The sequence below is a fragment of the Trachurus trachurus genome, assembly GCF_905171665.1.
Source record: "Trachurus trachurus genome assembly, chromosome: 3".
Taxonomy (NCBI): Eukaryota; Metazoa; Chordata; class Actinopteri; order Carangiformes; family Carangidae; genus Trachurus; species Trachurus trachurus.
The window spans coordinates 25070496-25090536 of record NC_139893.1 but is presented as its reverse complement, the minus strand read 5'-3'; the positions used below and the strand labels follow the sequence as shown (position 1 = coordinate 25090536).

General features: G+C 39.9%; 1 protein-coding gene across 1 annotated transcript in view; it reads right to left on the bottom strand.

The window, feature by feature from the left end:
* The window catches only part of LOC311006298 (neural-cadherin), a gene marked incomplete at its 5' end in the record, with an annotated part of 358210 nt that overhangs the window by 133271 nt on the left and 204898 nt on the right, over window positions 1-20041 (bottom strand). The window contains one exon of the mRNA XM_083999073.1: window positions 6931-7160. Within this exon, the coding sequence (XP_083855199.1) occupies window positions 6931-7160 (230 nt within the window). The remainder of the gene's footprint in view (window positions 1-6930; window positions 7161-20041) is intronic.

Below are 20041 nucleotides of genomic sequence, written 5' to 3'. Positions count from 1 at the left end.
ATTCCGGACTTCGGCAGATTTTACCAGTCAAAGTCCGGTAATTACCGGACAACGGAAACTGTAAAAAAGGCCAATCTACCTCATGTAATTTCTTATTTTTTGGTTAGCAGTTCCTTATTCGCTAACTCAGCTGTCAGTCAGTTAGTACAGTCAACCAATCACATTACACTCCTAGTTGTCTGTCCCCGCCCACCATTGCTGCCATCCATCTTGATCACGGAGACACACGGCGGCCATTACAGACATCAGAAGGGTTGAAAGTTTTCCAAAGTGTTGTGCGTGCATGAAAAATGTAAGTAATAAGTTTTGGATATTTGTGTGCAATGTGATTGCAGCTTTATGTTATGTAAATGTAAGTTTTGCTGTTATCAGTAATAGTTACGTTTTTGCTAGCTTAATTGCTATGTTTAGCTTACTTTATGCTAATGCATCCACATGCTCAGTTCATGTTAAAGATTAGGGAGATTAAGGATTCCTGTGTAATTTCATTGCATTGTTAATTTGTTTCTTGCAATGTTTCATTGTATTTCAGAACCACACAAATCAATGCACTGTGGAAACTACCCTACATAAAAATTCTGAAACTCTACTCCAATCGTCTCTGTCTTTCACTGGACAACCGTCAGCGTGTCTGAGTTTGGCAATAATCAGCATTAAGTAACGGGTGAGAGCTACATAAGCTAACCGTACAGACGGGTGAGGGCTACAAAGGCTAACCGTATTTTTCAGAAACCCTGGTTTCATCTTCAGAGAATGAAAACGTAATCACTCGAACTGAGATCATGACAGTTTTAAAGGGCTGTAGTTCCCAAATGTATGTCTAAGGTCAAGGTGTTCCTTCATCGTTTTAAAACCAGGGGAGTGAATGTCAGCACTTATTGTCATAGTTTCACTTTAAATCCAGTGTGCTGCACACGAGCCAAAACAATGGAAAACAATTAAGTGTCTTAATACTTCCTGACTGCACTACAGTGATTACACCCCTGGGTGATTTCACACCTGCTGTGCATAGGGTGGTTGAATTAAGCTCTACACTGTTTACTCAAGATCCGGTTCATTTAGACAGGTGAGAATGACTCGAGCAAAAGCTGGAGGAGAACGAACAGCTGTTCCCTGGCTAAGAGAGCTGTTCACACAATGTGCCCATATACCCAGAGGGGGAATCATTCAGACTGAATGCTGGCACAGCGTTGTGGGCATTTTGCACTTGTTTTTGATCTGCTTAAGGTTTCAAGTGATCTACTAACTTGGTTTTCCTCATTCTTTGCATGCATATTTCTGCCAGGATACAAGTGTGCCGTGCTTGTGGTCTCATGGCATCCTCAGTTGGGTATTTAGCAGGTAGCTATTGTGCAGAAGTGTAAAGTTTGCAACTGTCAAAGTCATCGGTATTTTCACATTCAACAAAGTTAAATTTATCAATTTGTCTAATTTAAAGGGATAGTTCACCCAAAATTCAAATCTCATTCATTATCCACTCACCCTCATGTCGACTAAGGGCTGGGAGAAGTTTCAGAGTCCTCTGTGCCTTCTCTGAGTTACAGCGGGCTCCGTGCAGCACTGCATGTCCATATGACGGTTGCGAACGGAGCTCACTTTTCTTCGTCCAAAAAGACACACCAAAAACATCCAAATACCTCCATAGTGCTTGTCTGTAATGTGATGTCCCTCTTGTATTGAAGCCCCAACATGAGAAATTTTTTCGAAAAAAATTAAATAAGTCTATGTTTTAAGCTTGGTTGTAGGGGAGGCTCCCAGTGTTGCTCTGCCGGAATCTCGCGCGATTTGCGAAGCCGTGAACTGGGTGTCAATGCAAATCGCGCAAGATTTGGACGGACCAGGAAGAGCAGTGCTGGGAGCTTCCGCTACAAACAAGCTTAAAACATATACTTATTTAATTTTTTTCGAAAAAATTTCTCATGTTGGGGCTTCAATACACGAGGGACATTACAGACGAGCACTATGGAGGTATTTGGATGTTTTTTGGCGTGTCTTTTTGGACGAAGAAAAGTGAGCTCCGTTCTCAACCGTCATATGGACATGCAGTGCTGCACGGAGCCCCGCTGTAACTCAGAGAAGGCTCTGAAACTTCTCCCAGCCCTTAGTCGACATGAGGGTGAGTAGATAATGAGTGAAATTTGAATTTTGGGTGAACTATCCCTTTAAGTTGACAACTTTTAATTGAGATCAGAGATTCACATTGAATAAATATAGAAACAAAAATAATTTGCAATGCCTTCCTGTATGCCCTCCTGTGCCATGAATCCATAACAAAACTTTACATGAGCACACAGACAGAAAAAACCCCCTCTATATACTGTATCTCAATCAACTTGAAAATGTGTGCACTTTGAACCATGTTCCATCCAAAACACTTTTTGAATTTGATGCAATTTTGATGTTTATTTCATCAGTAAATGTGATTGAGATGAAAAGAAATCAGAATATGCTGGGTTAATATTTGGGAAAGGCAAAGAAAGACTTTCTAAAATCTGCAACCAAACACATCCTGGAATAATCTTGGCATTTCAGTCTGCTGGGCTGTGACCATTACTGTGGTGTGAGCATCATACACCAAAAACCTCCTGTCTGAGCTCTAAGGTGCTGGGAATTTAAAGATAGGCCAATGTTATTTAATAATAATAATAATAATAATAATAATAATAATAATAATAATAATAATAATAATAATAATAATAATAATAATAATAATAATAATAATAATAATAATAATAATAATAAGTAAAATATGTGAATGGTTAAGACTTGAGTTGGTCTGAATCTTTTAAAACCAAGACGTTCTTATGGAATATTTAGTAATGCTGCAAGTGCAAAATGTAACACAACTGGCCTCAATTTGGTCACTTTGTAGATATAATGCTTAATGACACTACAGCACATTAATATTTGTACTGGGTCAGAGCTATTTTACTTCTCTGCATGTTGTCCTGGCATTTTTTTTATTTCATCTCTTCTTTTCTTTTTTTTAAATCTCAACTTTTCAACAGGTGATGACACAGACACACCATTGCTTTTAGCCCAGCTTTGTGTGGGCACAGTTGATATAAAGGAGGCCTCTGTAATGCAGAGTAATCAAAACACAAATAACAACTTGCCATTCTCACAGCAGACAAAGGGTACCAGTCTTACTAACGCCATTAACAATGGCTCTGTTCTATTAAAGTGTCTCACTAAGCTGTGACAATGAGATGGTGAGACAACATGTAATGTGCCAGGTAAATGAAGCGACTAAATGGAATTCAGCATTTGTTACTTTTGTTATTTACATTCATGTATTTCCGACTGTGACAAAAGGACATCCAGCCTATTGCATCCAGCCTTTTGCAAAATTACTCAGTTTGATATTTGCTTATATTCATTCAGCCTCAGGTTCACATTGGTTAATACTGGTGGTTTGTGATGTTACTGCCCTCCATGCCGTGTTTATAGTCAGTAAAGTAATAATAAATACAATACACATGCAGCTCACACCCACCACAATAGGATTTAATAAAATACTATGATTTAGATATCCCAACTTTAAGACAAAGCAGGTGTTTGCTGGGCCCTCTAAACTTGTGGTATTCCAAATATATTTTCTATCATGACACATAACACACAACATTGTGTTTTTCACAGTATTTATGGGTCACTGCTAGATATGAAATAGGCAAGCCTGTCATACATAGAAATGATTAGAGAAAGATGCGGGGTTGGTGAATGATTATGATTAGTATTCATCTACTTGAATGGTGGCACTATAAACTATGTGTGACTATTTATAATTGAAAATAGCTGACAATTACATGTGTGTATTGATTTGTAGTTTTCACAGTAAACACTCCCCCCCCACACACACACCAATCTTCATGATTTGCTTTTTGTGCCTGGAAAAAACCCACATGCACATGTGATGAAAATGCAAACCACCTGATGTCAATTAAGCTGCTGGGCTTTCACTAATGTCAGTGCTGTTTAACATACTTGGCTGCATGCTTTACTGTGCTAAATTGATGTTACCATGGAGATGAGCAGTGGAAAATGTCAAACATAAAGGTATTATTTACAGTTCAAGTTGACAAGTTTTGCTATGTAGAATTCCCACATTTAAATGAGATATGTTGCAGATGAAATGACCTAAATCCATCCAATTCACAGGTTGTTTTGATGCTCCTTTTGATGCTCATTTTTGCTGTCACATCTTGTTTTCCTGTCATGTATAACTCAAGCAACATGGTATAAACAGAAAAAGTTGTCAGGAAAAATGAGAAGCAGCATATTGAAAAATACATGTTTACGATGTTTCGTGTTTAAAGGGACAACGAGGACTTTCTATTTGGTTATAAAAAAGTCTCATGTTAAAGCAGAAGTAAGCGATCCGGTCGTTCTTGTCAGCCAATGGAGTTAGCAGTCCCCGCCCTCGTCATGGATCTATTGGTCCTCGTCCTTACGTCACCACATTCACGCGCATCCCTTGGCTGCACACACAGCCCTTCATGCCGTTCTCTCTCCTCATTGGATAAAGGTTGTAGGATACAAGGAAGTATACAAGACGTTTTCTCCTCGGCTTACAGCAGAGCAGAGTGACTGACAGACCCGTGTTTCGGACCAAACACTCTATGTAAGTGATTGCTGTTGGAAGATATAACTATTTAAGACTTACACAACACAAACATTCCGCTTACTTCTGCTTTAATGTGGATGAATCTACGCTACCAACACTTGTTAATGGGCCCATTTTCGATAAATATATCGTTTTATCTCTATCGTTATTTTGTTAGTATTAGTGGTGGCGGAAATCTTTACTTTCGGTTTCGTGGCGAGTCATGAGAATAACGCCGCCGAATTGCCGTTTATGGTCGGAACTACGACAGTATGTGATCGTCTTCGAACCTCTGACTTTAATTCTTGATGAATGAAAACATGAGTCTGTCTTGCGCCGGTCAAAGAATTTCGCGGTGCGCGCGGAGGCTCATAAATTTAGTGTGAAAACGCTTCGCTTTTCCAAAACACCTCGTTGTCCCTTTAAGCTTTATGCCTGCTGCACTGTCATTGGCCACATGACACAACTAATGTGACAATGGATTAAGGAGGCATTTTGAGTCATGTTAAACATCTACGTATAATACAGTAACTGCAGTGAAAAGCTATGTGAACCCTTTTAGCTGGTTTTAAATCAAAAATCTAGACAAATACAGTGTCCCTTAACTAATATAACACAATAAACTATATTCTTCCACAACTATTCAACATTCACAGCACTGATGGGAAAAGTAAGTAAAGCCTTGGACTTAATAACCTGAAACCAGCTGTACTAGTAGCTGCTGATCAGTGTTCAGGGGGAGATTTTGGACTGTTGTCTGATTTGCATGTTTCGGTCAGTCCATGGTGTCTCAGGGCCCTCGGATCTAAATGAATCACATGTGGTGTTCCAAATTTATCTTCTGCCATAGCACATAATACACCACATTATGTTTGTCACAATATTTATGGGTCACTGCTGAATATAAAATAGGGAAATGGGTCTTACATAGAATTAATTACAGTAGAAAAAGATGTGCAGTTGGTGTGAGATTAGCGGCAGCAATAAAACAACAGCAGCTTGAATGGTGGCTGTTGTCTGGGCATCTCAAGAAGGTGAATTTCCATTGGTTGAAGTCATTCTGTATTCTGTACTTTGATGTTTAGGAACATTGTCCTGCAACATCACGCAGCTGTCCAGGCCCAAAGCCAGAAAATCAGGCCAAAATCCTACCTCACCTTTGCTATGATGATTTGAGGATGTTAATATCCAGTGTCCATTACACCATTCAAACAGCTGCATGCTGTTCCCAAACAATTGAACCTCGGTTTGATCAGATCAGTAGATGCCACATTTTTGGATTGTGGAGTGTAAAGTTACAATTTAAGGGTTGCACCAATATTTTTTGGGAGAGCAACAGCTTCATCTGTGCTGTCTATGGCAGGACATCATGTTAATAAGCTCAAAAGATCCCTTAAAGCCTTTAACTTTTACTCTGAGATTCTTTGTTAATGTGATTGAGGCTTGTGCTTTTGAGGTCTTCCTCACTGGATGCCCCCTAAAAATAATCTCCATTTATGACAGTTTGTCTGACTGTGGATTATGTAAAATCTAAATTCTTTCAGATGACTCTGTTACACTTTCAGTTTCATGCAAATCAACAATTATTGATCATGAATCTTCATATAGTGCTTTTATTATTTCTTGTGAACCTCAAAATATTTTAATGTATGTAATGTCTTTGCCAGTGTGTATTGTTGCAGTCTACAGGGTGATGCACACCAGTGCTATGTGACACGTCACAAATTCAATGATATGCTACTGTGACTTTTCTCAGTACCAATGTGCACTAACAAGCAGCAATTTTAACACTGATGAGACTGATGAAGTTGGTTTTTGACAGTATGTGTAGACATTTTACCATCAGTTCACAGTTATGTCACACTAATTTTAAACACCTTCCATCATGTTGACCGTTTCCTTTCACAAATGTCTTCTATGTCAGTTTCTGTTTATTAGGTTTTCTCAACACAAAGTAATGTTGGTTACACTTTACTTGAAGGTATCGTCGACATGACACTGTCATAACAAGGACATGACACAGTCATGAACATTATGTCAATGTCATAACGTTGTCATTAAGTGCCATTTGTTTTTGTAGGGTTAGGGTTAACCAAATGACACTTACAATGACAACGTTATGACATTGACATAATGTTTGACACCTTCATGACAATGTCATGTCACTGTAGTCCATTCACTTGGTTGTTTGCAATTAGTTTTTTCCTTATATTTGTAGATTATACATAGTCATTCAACAAAGTTTTGTCAGGAACATGTAATCCAACAAAACGACCAGATTTACTTAATGTGTTGATAAGGATAAAAGGACACTAACAATGACCTACCTTTTGTTTGTGGGCAGCCAGATAACCATGCATTTTCTCACGCTGGAGAAAGGAAGGGCCACCATGCACAGCAAAGCGAACATCCAGCATTCGTTCCTTCACATCTATCAGGCTAAAGATGTTGACATCATCAGGTGGAACAGAGAGCATCTCGGACAGGAAATCCACCAGCAGCTCGTAGCGGCTCCGCTGCTTCCCTCTCAGTTCAATGAACTCCTTTGCTGTGATGTCTGGAAAAGACACATACACACAATTGGAATTGTGTTCTGTATAGAAGTGACCTCATTATTTCCTTCTCCAGCACAAGGATAAATCCAGTTACTTTTTGATGATAAATTATTGAAAATGGCTCATATATCTGTCAAGATGTTGTGTTTGGAAGGTTAATTTGTCTCTCAACTCTCTGTTTTCCTTCGCAAGTGAGTAGTTCGTTTTGCTATATTTGTGGGGGTCAAAGCAGGAGTCCATTATACTTTGCTTTTTGAAGACGAAAATACTAGATTCCAGAAATTTGAGGGTTAAGACTTAGATTTTAGATTTTGGTAAAGGCAGTGTTCAAATTGTGGGCTGCACTGGGGGTCTGATCCTGATACCAGTCCCATTTACCTATTTTACCAAAATAGGTTAAAACAAACAAACAAACAAACAAACAAACAAAAATAAATAAATAAATAAATAATAATAATAATAGGTAAAAACAGCAGTTTTGGGAGTTATATATTAAAGGTGCAATATGTAAGAAATCTAAAGCAACTGGCCGTAAAATCCTCCTAATATGTCACAGAGACTCAGGAATAATGTTCATATAACATGATGAACTCACCAACAACAATAGTACAGCCAGAGTATTCGCATTAAAAATCTTTTTTTGCAGACTGCAAATCATGTTTATATTTTGAATTTACACGTTACACACAGCAGCAGCAGCAGCAGCAGCAGCAACACCGTCTTTTGACCAGAGTCTCCCTCATTAACACACTGTCCGACCAAACAGCCTCCTCTCATCCACACAGACACGGGAGACCAGACCAGCCATACAATCACGGACGGAAAACACCGTAAAAAAAAAAAAAACTCTGCCGTGGTCCCGGCCACACGTCCGAGCGGACACACAGCTGATCAAACCATTCTTACCTTCACTCTGGTGTCTAAAACAGGCAGCAGCAGCAGCATCAGTAGTCATCCAGCACCAACAGTTTATTAATCCACCGATATTATTCCCGTTTTGATCGTTACTCGCGGTCTGCCCGTTTTCCTCCGTTTGCATTGTGTGAAAGAAAAAAGCTAAAGCTAAGCTAACGTCAGCTAAAAACTTTATTTATTTTTTTCACACAATGCAAATGGATGAAACACGCTGACCGGTAACGAGATGTAAACGGGAGCAGTATGGTGGATTATAACCTGTTGCAGCTGGATAACTGCAGCTGCTGCTGACTGTTTTAGACACCAAGAGTGAAGGTAAGAAATATTTCCTGAAGGTTTATCAGCTGTGTCAGTGCTGAGGACTGGGGTGTATGGAGTGTGTTTGAGGTCACTTTCCCGTCTTTATTACATGGCGACGTGTACATGTTTAGGTTGTGTATCAGGGATGTTCAGCAAGTGAAGTCTAGCTCTCCTGCCATGGGGTGTGGTTTCTTTGCCTGCAGCACAACCATATTGCGACACGCCCCCACCGTCCGGAAGCAGAGAAAACTGCTCATTTATTGACAACTTTGATGCAGAATTTTATATACTTCACGACTTTTTTAGTCCTCCAAATTTGACAGAGTGGTTAATAATATGTTTTCCTGTGGTATTATAAACTTAAAACACATATTTATTCTTGGTTTACCTGGTCTTTAATGTTAACTAGCTGAGACAGCCTGTGCATATTTTCTTTCCAGACTGGCTTGTCATTTTATTACAATAAATAAATAAATAAATATAAAAAATCTTATGTCAAATATCTCAAAATATTACCTAACGCTCATCCTCCTCACTTTATCCCTTTTTAAATCACCTTTGATTTCAAGCTCTTCGTTTTCACTCAGGAATTTGGTTATTTTTCCTGCTGGCTACCTCAAACTTCCACTCCACAACATTTCAGAGGAAAATATTACACTTTCCACACTGGGTAACTTTTCACAAAGAGTAAAGCTGACCCTCCCAATTATCAGGGTATAATTGGCATTCAGGCATGGGGGGGAGAGTAATGGTTGAGGTAAGTCATTCAGTTGCGATGGTTAAGGTTAAGGGTAAGGTTAAGGTTAATTTGAGTCGCTAAGGAATGAATTGTGCCAACGAAGGGTCCCTGCAAATATATTAAGACAAAGTTTATGGTTGTTCCATTTTTAATCATGATCTACAGGAGCCTCTTCAGAGAGGAAGAATGAAACACACATTTTACTCATGTTTTATTTTACTTCATCAGTCCTGCACCCACTCCAGTGTCAGAGTTGTTTATTTGACTTTTGTCAGTGAAAGCTGCACAATTAAGATCAACTTAAACATGACCTTTTGTCTGAGATCAGACCCACAGCCACCAGTCAAAAGATCATGTTGTAAAGAACTTTAGGCCAATTTATCCCCTATCTATCCTTAAAAACACATGGCTTCTGGTTGGGGTTGACGTTTAGCACTACATTCAACACAGAACATCAGTGGATGATATTTTCTTCTCCATTTTTGGGGCACCATTGTAATTCAAACTTGTTTTGTGCAAAGAAAGTATGAGGAAAACGCATATATTACAGTAGCGTACACCAGCGTCTGTAAACCTGTACATACCCAATAATTTACCGTATTTTCCGGACTATATGTCACACTGGAGTATTAGTCACGTCTGTCAAAAAATACGTCATGAAGAGGAAAAACACAAGGTGACAACATCCAATTTCTCTTTCAATGTAATGCATGAGTGTATCAACAAAATGACTCATATGGACATTTGTCAAAAATCAAAGAGTTAAGGGGGGCGGGAAGGGTTATCTGGTTCAAACCATTGAGGAATAATGACACCCTACAGACAATGTGATATTTGGGGGCGTATAAATTAATTGCTCACTGAGAAGCCACCCATTGTGCACCCTGGCAGCTTGCAGCCTGTTCCCAACCATGCTGTTTGTTAGGATAAATGAATAGTGAGCCACCTTGCCACAATATTAGTGAGTCATATTTGCGCATCACATATTATTCATGGGTTCCTGGAATGAAATGCACTGTATTAGGAAATTCATCCTCTGCTGGTGCTGTGATTACAATGTGTGTGCAGTCAATCCTCCAATTACATAAGGGTTACCAGCTCTGGCTGCAAATTGTGCTTTCATGTTAGTCTGGTCAACCACATTGGTTGGACATACTATATATTTGGCTGACATGGATGGTACCGTCCTATAAAGCTGCCAGGCATGGACCCAAGGACAACTGGCCTGCCAGTTCTCAGCATTTGTAAGCGAACAAGCAATGAGTGATTCCCCAATGTATCTCTCTCCGAAACTGGACCCAACTCAGCAAACAGATCCAAGACGGACTGCTACTGGAAATCAAAGCTGCCATTGTTGTTCGGGTATGTAACGCTACTTTTGTCCATGCCATCTGAATATTTGTAAATCGTGAATCACCCCTCCCTGAGCACCATGTATGGGTTGTAAGACCACATGCTGGGGCTTGTGGGAAATCCAAGAGATCACCAAAATGAGTACCGTAGGTTTTCTCTGGGGATAAATATCCATGTCCAATTGCAGTCTGAACCAAAGTGGTACAGTGAATAACTGGCTGGCACAACAACACCGCTGCAAGGCATCTTTTTAAATGAGAAGAAGCATCTTGGTAATGAAGTAGAAGCTCATGGCTATGACATTCTCCATAGTATGCATACAGTTAGGGGTGTATACAATGGCTTTGTGTCGGATGGTTCACACCTCTGCGTCATCCATTAATTTCTGATAATGGACACCTCGCCGGGCATTATCCCTTACTTAGGTGGAAGTAAACACAAAATAATTGCTTTAGTTTATCAAGCCCGAAAGGGAAATTTATACAACTTGTTCTTTCTTATGCTGCTTTCTAGCTTTTCTTGAAATTGTGGTGATGCCCAAATCACCAAACATTTAGTTTCCTCAGCAGACCACGACCAATTATTTTTTGATGGTCTTCACAGCTTAGAATATGACATGCCCACTGATGATGAAGAACCAACTTTTCAGGTTCTGAACCTTCTATATTTTTCGGTCTGAATGCGCTGGCAGGTTCAAAGTCGGGTTTAGCAATCGTAAATGGCTTGGGTTTGGCTTTGGCGTGTTTTGTTGCATAAAGATCCAAGCTTGGATTGTTTTGACCAAAAATATTTATGTGGATATGTATCTCTCTCTTTATCTCTTTATCTAAGCCTAGGTGTGGCCAGTTCATTGTATTCAATTAATTAATGACACTAGCATATTAAAATAATAAAGTTTTACTGTAGTAGTCTTCAAAATTAGGTGGGAAACTTCCAAAAAAATTTCATTACAGTCGCAACCCGTGTGGCTGTGTTAGTGTTGTTTAAAGGCAGACTTGAAATAACTAGACACTGCCCCACATGACAAAAATGTCTACACTGTCAATACTCTGAGACTCAAGTTGATTCTCAGAGATGAAGTACATGAACACCCACATACACACAGTAGTGTTTAAAAGTCTGACACCAGTTTCCCAATGGGAAAGAGGTCTCCGACTTTTTGACCCCCCTGTATATATTTATATATATAAAAAAAGGGCGAGCAGGGTGATTAGGTTTGTGAGTGTGTAAAGAGAGAAAGCCTTGGCATCAAGAGACAAGACAGGGGGCTCAGAACGGGCTCAGCGGATACAGCATGAGGGATCGAGGCTAATGTCAGCTCCCATCAGTCAGTCCGGCGGGAGAAACAAGGACACAGGCAGACAGAGAGACAGTAAGAGGGATGGGGGCTGGGGTAGAGTATAGTAACTCCTAACGCAGAGTGGCAGCCTTTGCACCTGGCTTTGATCCAACCTCACAATTCACTCCTGCTTTCTCCTTCCCAAAGGCGTCATCAGAGTCGAATGTCTAGTCAGTAGTGCACAGACGCGCTCCTGCCTGTAGGCTTGTGATTTCACACAAATAGGCACGAAAAAGGGGGATAAATATCCTACCCATGTAGCTGTATACTGTTGATAAGTCTCGGACAAAACAGTGAGAAACAAACACCATAGTCTTTGTGCAGTCTGTTGTGCTTCAGTTTGACAAAGCCCTGAGCTCGACCAAAACTCAGTATCAATTTTTTAAGAGTTTTTTTTTTTTGGACAAAGTAACAGAGTATTGTTTTTTTAAAGTTTTGAAGACTTGTGAAGTCTTGAAAAATACCTTGTGATATTTTTTGAAAGGAGCCAAACATGCAGCAACACCTATCCACAGAAGATACAGATGTTACTGGTTCAAAATTGCGGGGTTTTTCCTGCACTGCAGGATCGCGTGATCGCGTGACTTTTCACCACAACTGTTTTCCTCTAGGTGGCAGCACCGTACTAAATACTGCTCAGACGTTTTGGGGACAATGCTGACAGCCTGATAGCCGCGATTAGGAGTGGCGCTGTTCATGATACAGAATACAAGAGGATGAAAGGAGAACTAGCTGCAGACAGTAAATAATATAGTAGCCTCGTTTTTCAATGACAAAATGTAACGACGGCAGCTACAGTAGACTATAGCCCACGTCTCACTCTCTTTTTTCGGTCATCTGTCTCGTCATCTCCAAAATGTGTTTTTAAAATGAGCCAACTACACTACTGTCATTACTCTCGTTTTTATGCAGCATATCAGACAACATACTAGTGTACTCGTTATTGCCAAAATGTCACATAATTTCTCACAATATAAATAGGTCAAATAAATATTTTTGTCCCGTGCGTAATTGTCAAGATCCGCATTTCGATTAAACTCCCCTTTCTTCTTTTGTACGAGTTGTTGGACAACTGCATTTTCATTTTATTTACTTATTTCCCTGTCCTAAGACATGTTTATGGATACACAGTTGAACATATCGAGGGCTTGGAGCCAGAGGGGCGTAAGTGGCATTTTGGGCGAAAATGAGTTCTATATATCAAAAGAAAGGTCTTGATGAGCTCTATCCAATGGTGCCAAAAAGACCTATCTGAGATCAAACTGTATTGAATAAAGCAACAAAACAATAAAGACCTAACACAAAAGTGTGAGTAATGTTTGGAGCCAGAAGGGCCTAAGTGGACTTACGCCCTTCTGGCCCTGAAAAATACATGTAAATACATGTAGGACCCACATGTTTGTTCAGAGCCAGAAGGGCTTAAGTGTAGTTGTTGCCCTTAAACAGCATTCAAAATGGCTGAGAAAACTGCAGACATGGAACTTGTCTGAGGCAGAAAAGATTTTGATGAATATTATGAAACAAACTGATTAATCCTATATTGAAGAAGTTGAATATGACTCAGAGTTGTTTTTGAATGTTTGTCCTCGCAAGAGTGATGACAGTAGAATCATGAGAGCCTTACTGGGGTCATCCCTATGTTCCCCGGCTCCTATGTAGCTGTTTTGTGTGTGACTGGGGAACATAGAACCCTTTTTTAGAAAAAGGGTTCTATGTTCCCCACTTTTCCCCAAAAGGACCCGGGGAACATGCCATTTTTGGTCCCATACCTGCAGTGGAGTTGTGACTTTGCAGATTTTTGCCTATTTTGGAGTGAGAAGTTGAGTTGTGACTTTGAGTGGGACGTGTAATTGTCCCATTGGTTGGGTTTAGGCAATAAAGACAGGAGTTGGTTAAGTTTAGTACAGTAAAAAGACCAGGTAGAGGCTAGACAGGCCAGATAGAGAGAGAGAGTCCAGATAAGTAGAGAGAGTCAATTGATCGGCAACAGCGGGGAACATAGGATCCTTTTGAAATAATTAATGAATGAGTTAAATGAAAATTAATTACTTATTCAAGTGTTATTCAAGTGTTAATTATTCAATCAATTCAATGCATTGTTCAGCAGATACGCCCAATATGTCCATAGAAGACTTGGAAATGGTTGGTGCCAAAAGGGCGTATCTGGCGTTTTTGCCATATTTTTTTGATTTTAAAATGTTTTAGAACATGTTCATTGTGTTAATATGTCATAAGTTTATTACATAAATACTCATTCATATAAGTATGTCTGTGGTTGCAATGTTGTGGTTTAAGGTTAATGAATACAGTTGATTGAAGTGTGGTCAAAATTTTGTTTTGCCTCTCCTGTAAAGTTTGTCAAAAGCCACTTACGCCCCTCTGGCTCCAAGCCCTCGATATTGTCATTTTTCCCTCGGCATTTTCCCCTCACTTTGCTGAATATCTGTTGATTCATGTCATAAACACGAACATTAAAAATATCTGGTGTTTATTAAAAATAGCCTACATGTTGTTCATTCAAATCAGTTGTTGTTCATTGTAGAACAATAGGGTATTAATACGGTGATTTATATACAGATATTGATCGCGCAGTGTGACCACAATCAATCACTACGCACGGAGGAGTGAGGGACATTTGAAACAGCTGTATCAATCGTCCCTGCAGGGACTACTGACACTTTAACCTGTTTTGCCTCTAAAATTCAAAACTATGACATTTCATAGTTTAGGACCTGTTTATGTACGAATTCATCTGTTGTTAGGTCATATTATTATTGCATGAAACACACAATACAACTTTTGATCACAAAAAAACTACCGCACGTAACATTTTACTTTCCGTAGTAAAAAACAGGTTCGCGCTAATAACTTTTGAATGGCGTGACGTAATTTCACGAGCTTTCCCAGGATTGGTCGGTGTTGAGTGCTGAACATAGTGACAAAATCTGACGGCTCAAGCTTGTGTGGTTTTCGAGGAAATCGCTGTGTATCAATCGTCCCGTGTATCAATCGACCCGGCTCTCCCCTACTGTGCAGTAGTGCCGCAGATTTCTCACTCCGCACCTTGTTTGAGAGTGCAGCTGGATGATTTCTTGTGAATGAACGGGTCTGTGTCACTTTGGGGCTGGACGATAAAACATAGGATAAATAACTTTCCCTCGATAGAAGACGCGGCCGATACAAAGTCGTTTCATTCATTCATTTTTTGACAGACAACACAAACAGCCAGTGATAATGAGAGTGGTGACACCGTCAGCCATGCAGCCGGCCTGGACTTTTTTATTTTTAATTATGAAGGATCATCTGCGCAAGGCAAAGATGATAGCATCAACAAAACACGGCGTAACACACGCGGCTGTATGGGACAGGCTTTTATATATAGGTTTGGCCACTGTTTGAAAATAACCCGAATTATGAGCAAATAATCTGATCCAGAGCAGCAGTCATAATCAGACTTGTTCTAAATAAACCGCTCTAAATAACTTACTCTTCTTCTAAATAACCCTAAACCGCTCTGAGGCGAAACCAACTAACAGGGAGGAGTTGGAAGCAGCGGTTTTAAACAGAAACTACTGACATTAGGCTTCTCCCGTTATGAAGCTTATCTGTGAAACGTGCGCTGCTCAGAGACTGGGCAGAACGGTCCCACTTGCTTTCTCCCCGGCTACGTTGGTGGAGATCTCCCACACAGTAAAAGATTTAGGCAACACATTCTTCCAGCTGGCTGTTTTTCTTCCAGTTACAGAAAGTATAGCCTATGTGCAAAGTACCACATTAACATCTCTATTCATATAACGCCCATCGAAACAGCTGATTTACATGTCGGCCGTATGGCGATTGGCCATTCACGCGGCTTTGTTCTTGGTTTCAGCCAATCAGCTTATAAGCATGGCTAATTATCAGCTTTCAACCAATCGCACTGTTTTAATGTGTGTGTGAAAGTTATTTTCTTTAGTTCATTTTTGTTTCTTTTGGATTTTTTTTACAACAATGTATCAATATAATATTGTTTTCGTTTCATTTCGTTATAAAAATCAATCCCTTTTCTTTGAAACAATGAGATTGAGCAGCTAAAAACCAGACCAGTTCAACTGTAGCGATTTTCATAACACTATCGCTCCGGATCAGAGGTACTAAGATCCTGATTATTAACTCAATAAACTCAACCATGGCTTGTCTTATTGTTAATCTGAACGCACATGTATAAAGGGCAGAGTCAAGGCAGCAGATAAATCACAAAACATCAACGCGTCCGTGAGCGCAGCGCACCTCATTTTCTCCTGTGAAGAAGAAGAGAAAAAAGAATGAATGTTTAGGTTTATTTAGAAGAAGTCTGATTATGACTGCTGCTCTGGATCAGATTATTTGCTCATAATTCGGGTTATTTTCAAACAGTGGCCAAACAACAGATCAATTAATTATTATAGACTATATTTTCCATTTTTGCTAAGCGGTTTGTTCTGAATTAAATAAAATCAGCAAACCTGGCGTGCTCAACTCAAGGTATGAACGGGTGAATCGGGTGCCAGTCCAAAAAAATTCAAAGTCAAAAAACGCTGAGGACGGCTGATTGCCGAAACGCGTCCGTTTCTCGCTGCCGAGCAGTTTTTATGAATTAAAAAGTGTGTAACTTAAAGTGAGTGCTGAATTAAATAAAAGCCTGTCCCATACAGCCGCGTGTGTTACGACGTGTTTTGTTGATGCTATCATCTTTGCCTTGCGCAGATGATCCTTCATAATTTGTGATACATAATCATCAAGTCATAAAGCAAGACAGGCTTTATCATATTACAATAAAATGTGATTTAGGCAGGGTATACAGTAGTTAGTTCTAGTTTAATAGCCTAGAGTTTAAGATGTGGATTACTGCACAGATCACCGAGTCATCCGCCTGTCGTCCTCCGTTCTCACAGATGCCACCTGGCGGTTGTTTTGGCACATTGAGGCTTTTCATTAAAACCTCTTGTCTCGCCAAAGAAAAAAAATGCCTGAGTCTTGTGCCGTCTCGCGTGGACCACGCGTGAAGTCCGCAATTTTGAACCAGTAACATCTGTACATTTAGGAGACATGACTCTGTCTTGACATGACAGACAACACATCAAACCTCGCCTCTCACAGGTAACCAGTATAAATTCGAAGTACCGAAAATATATTAATATCAAATAGCTAATCTGGATTTAAAAAAACTAGATAAACCATCCAAGAACAACAGAAAAGGCAACACCCAACACTACAACAGAAAGTGTTGCAATGAAAAGTGAACCTGACCTTATCTGTATTCAGGGTAAAATGGTTCATAGTTTCATAGATTTGTTTACTATCTCATTTATGTTTATGATTTATGTTGAATAGTCTGCAAAGTTGTGGTTTTAAACCTTGTATTTTCAGGACTCAATTCAGTAGCTACAACAACGATTTGTGGGCAGAGGAGGGAAACTCAGTGTTTCAGGACAGAGCTGATTCAGACAAAATCAACTTCAGTCTACCACAAGTAGTATACCAAAAGTTTCAATCAGAGTAGCAGTTAAAGCAGTGCCCAATCCTAAAAAAAAAATATATATATATATATATACAGTATATATAGGAATCTTTACTTTCAAAGACACCAAAAATGTCAAACATGGTTCCTGATCCTTTTCTCAGTTTGATATTGTTGTACATCTAAAGTCTTGGGACTGATGAGCAGACATAGTTAGAAATGTAAGGGTGTCAACATGAGTTTTGGTGAACTGTGATGGGTGTTTGTATTCAACATTTCATTGTTATGTATAAATCAGTATAAGTGACAAACATGAGTGATCAAGACAAGGCTCCCCCACAGTTTAGTCATATACTTAATAAAACTGGACCACTACAGCAGAGTTTATATTGGAACTATTGCTACTGCAATTCCAAAAACCTACATTTCCCATCATGCACCCTCTCCTTGGCAAATGCCCAAACCTAATAGTGTGTTACATCAACTTCCTGTTATAAATATGTTCTTTAAACCGACACAGAGGTAACCTGCTGAGGTCAGGGGGTTATTCTCTCAGTCTTGTGAAAGCTCCCTCCAGGGAACTCACAAGTTGAGCTGAACTTCTCCAGACCAATGAGCTGACTGAAATGTGTAAAAACAGTGCACTGCACCTTTAACTCAAAAAAATCACTAGTTGCAGTCATGCTGAAACAGATGTGGCACACATCGCCATCCATAGGAGCAGTACCCATAGGGGGAGGGAGCGATGTTCAAAGGGAGGTCAAGGAAGTCCCAGGGATTTCACACATACTGAAATTGCTGCAGCTGAAAACTAGGAGTTTTTTTTTCTGTGTATCGATCCAGCAACACACACACACCTCAACAAACCTCAGCAGGCAGACGGCCGTAAACTGATAGGTGAAAATATTTGGGTAGCACCTCGGCACTGTTCCTTCAGTTAAAGGGCAATCTCTTGGCAGAGAAAGCTTTTCAAGCCCCTCTGACTTGATCATGTACTGTAGTACAAACTGTGAATACAGTGTAGGTACTCATCGTGTGCTTCTGACTGTGCGTCTCCCCTGGGCACCACATATTTCACTCTAAGCTTTAGGTGGACATTTCAAGGACTTTTTGTTTACCGCATTTCTTACCTTTCCATCAATATTGAGAAAGAGCAAGGGAGAGTAAGAAAGAGGGAGCGAGCCTTAATCCCAGCAAGGCAGATTTAACTGGTGCTTTCTTTGTGTATCCTTATTGCATTCCACATTTGTTCTTGAAATGGGATTTAGAATGTCAAGAAGGGTGTAAGTAATGCTATAAGTAGAATATTTTCATAATCCCCCAGACTGAGAATCAATGAGACTGTTTATGCCAAAGCTCCACACGGAAAAATAAAATCCTGGAAATAGCTTCTGTTACATATCCTCTGCACTCACCTCTGTTTTGTTGGCTTGCCTACACCTCAGGATGATTTCAGTCATTAATCCTACGTTTTGCTTTGAACCCTCAAACTTACACCTTTTGTAAGTTTGTTCATTGCTGAACTTAGGTTCAAAAGCATTTGAGTGATTTTGACGCTGTGTTCACAGCAGTGGCCGACACCTGCACTCTCCAGCTCAACGCAACTGCCTGTGTAAGGGTGGATTAAATCAATACACTCTGCAGGTAACAGCCCTCTGACGACACCAGTGAACATCATACATTAATACGTTGTGAACAGATAAAACCTTAGCTTAATTAGCAAGACGACAAAAAAGGCACACTCACACACACACAAAGAAAATTAAAAGCATTTTAATTTGAAAATTATTTCATATTGATTCCCATTATTCATTTCAAACCGACATTTGCTCATCTGCTTGTTGTGCATGGATTCATTTCCCTTGCACAAATATTGGAATGTGAACGCCAGCTGTTCTCCACTGTCTCTGGGTTTGATGCACATTAATTTACCTCAGCCCTGTTTTCAGAATGACAAGCAAATCCTTTTATCTACATATGAGACTTGACTTTCCCATACACAATATTTCCTTTCCTTTCCTGTCCTGTCCTTCCTTCTTCCCCTCCACTCTCCAACCATCTTTGGAGTGCACCTTCTACAACCCACCCCACCCCTCTTCTATTTCAATATCTCTGAAATCATAAAAATCCTTCAGCCATGTCCCATTTCTCCAGAGTGAATTTAATTCAGAGGAGACAGCCGATGTGCTGTACATCAGGTAATGATGGATGCTGTGCAACATGTGGGGAGAATGTGCTGGTTGAGCAAAATCTCTCGACTAATTATTTTGCCAGCATAAGTAATGGAAACAGGCTTTTTCTTTGAGTGTGTCGACGACGAGCCAGAACTCACGAGTCGGCAAGAGGGATTAATAATGGGTGTAATCTTTCGCTAAGGAAACATCTTTAACTGAGAGTGTGACAGTCCTTCGAAGCACTGCAAGCAAATAGAGCAAACAGTAATCAACGCTCGTTAATTTTCTCTGACTGCAGACAAGTCTGCGAGTAATGACCGTGTTCTCCAGCTCTACCTTGTCAGCAGTGCTGAGCTCGACAGAGTTCTCATTTTTTGGGGAAGGGAATCGGATTTTTATCAGCTAATCACAAATTGGTTTTGGTTGGAGGTCCTACCTGTTCCTGTAATAGCATAAAAGTCACAGGTCATTAATCAAAAGGACAGCAGACAGAGAGGCTGCAGGTGATGTTTGCCGCAGCTGGTTTAAGTGTGCTTGGAAGGCAAAGGGGTCAAGCGTTGTTGGCGTGAATGTCAAAACAAAGC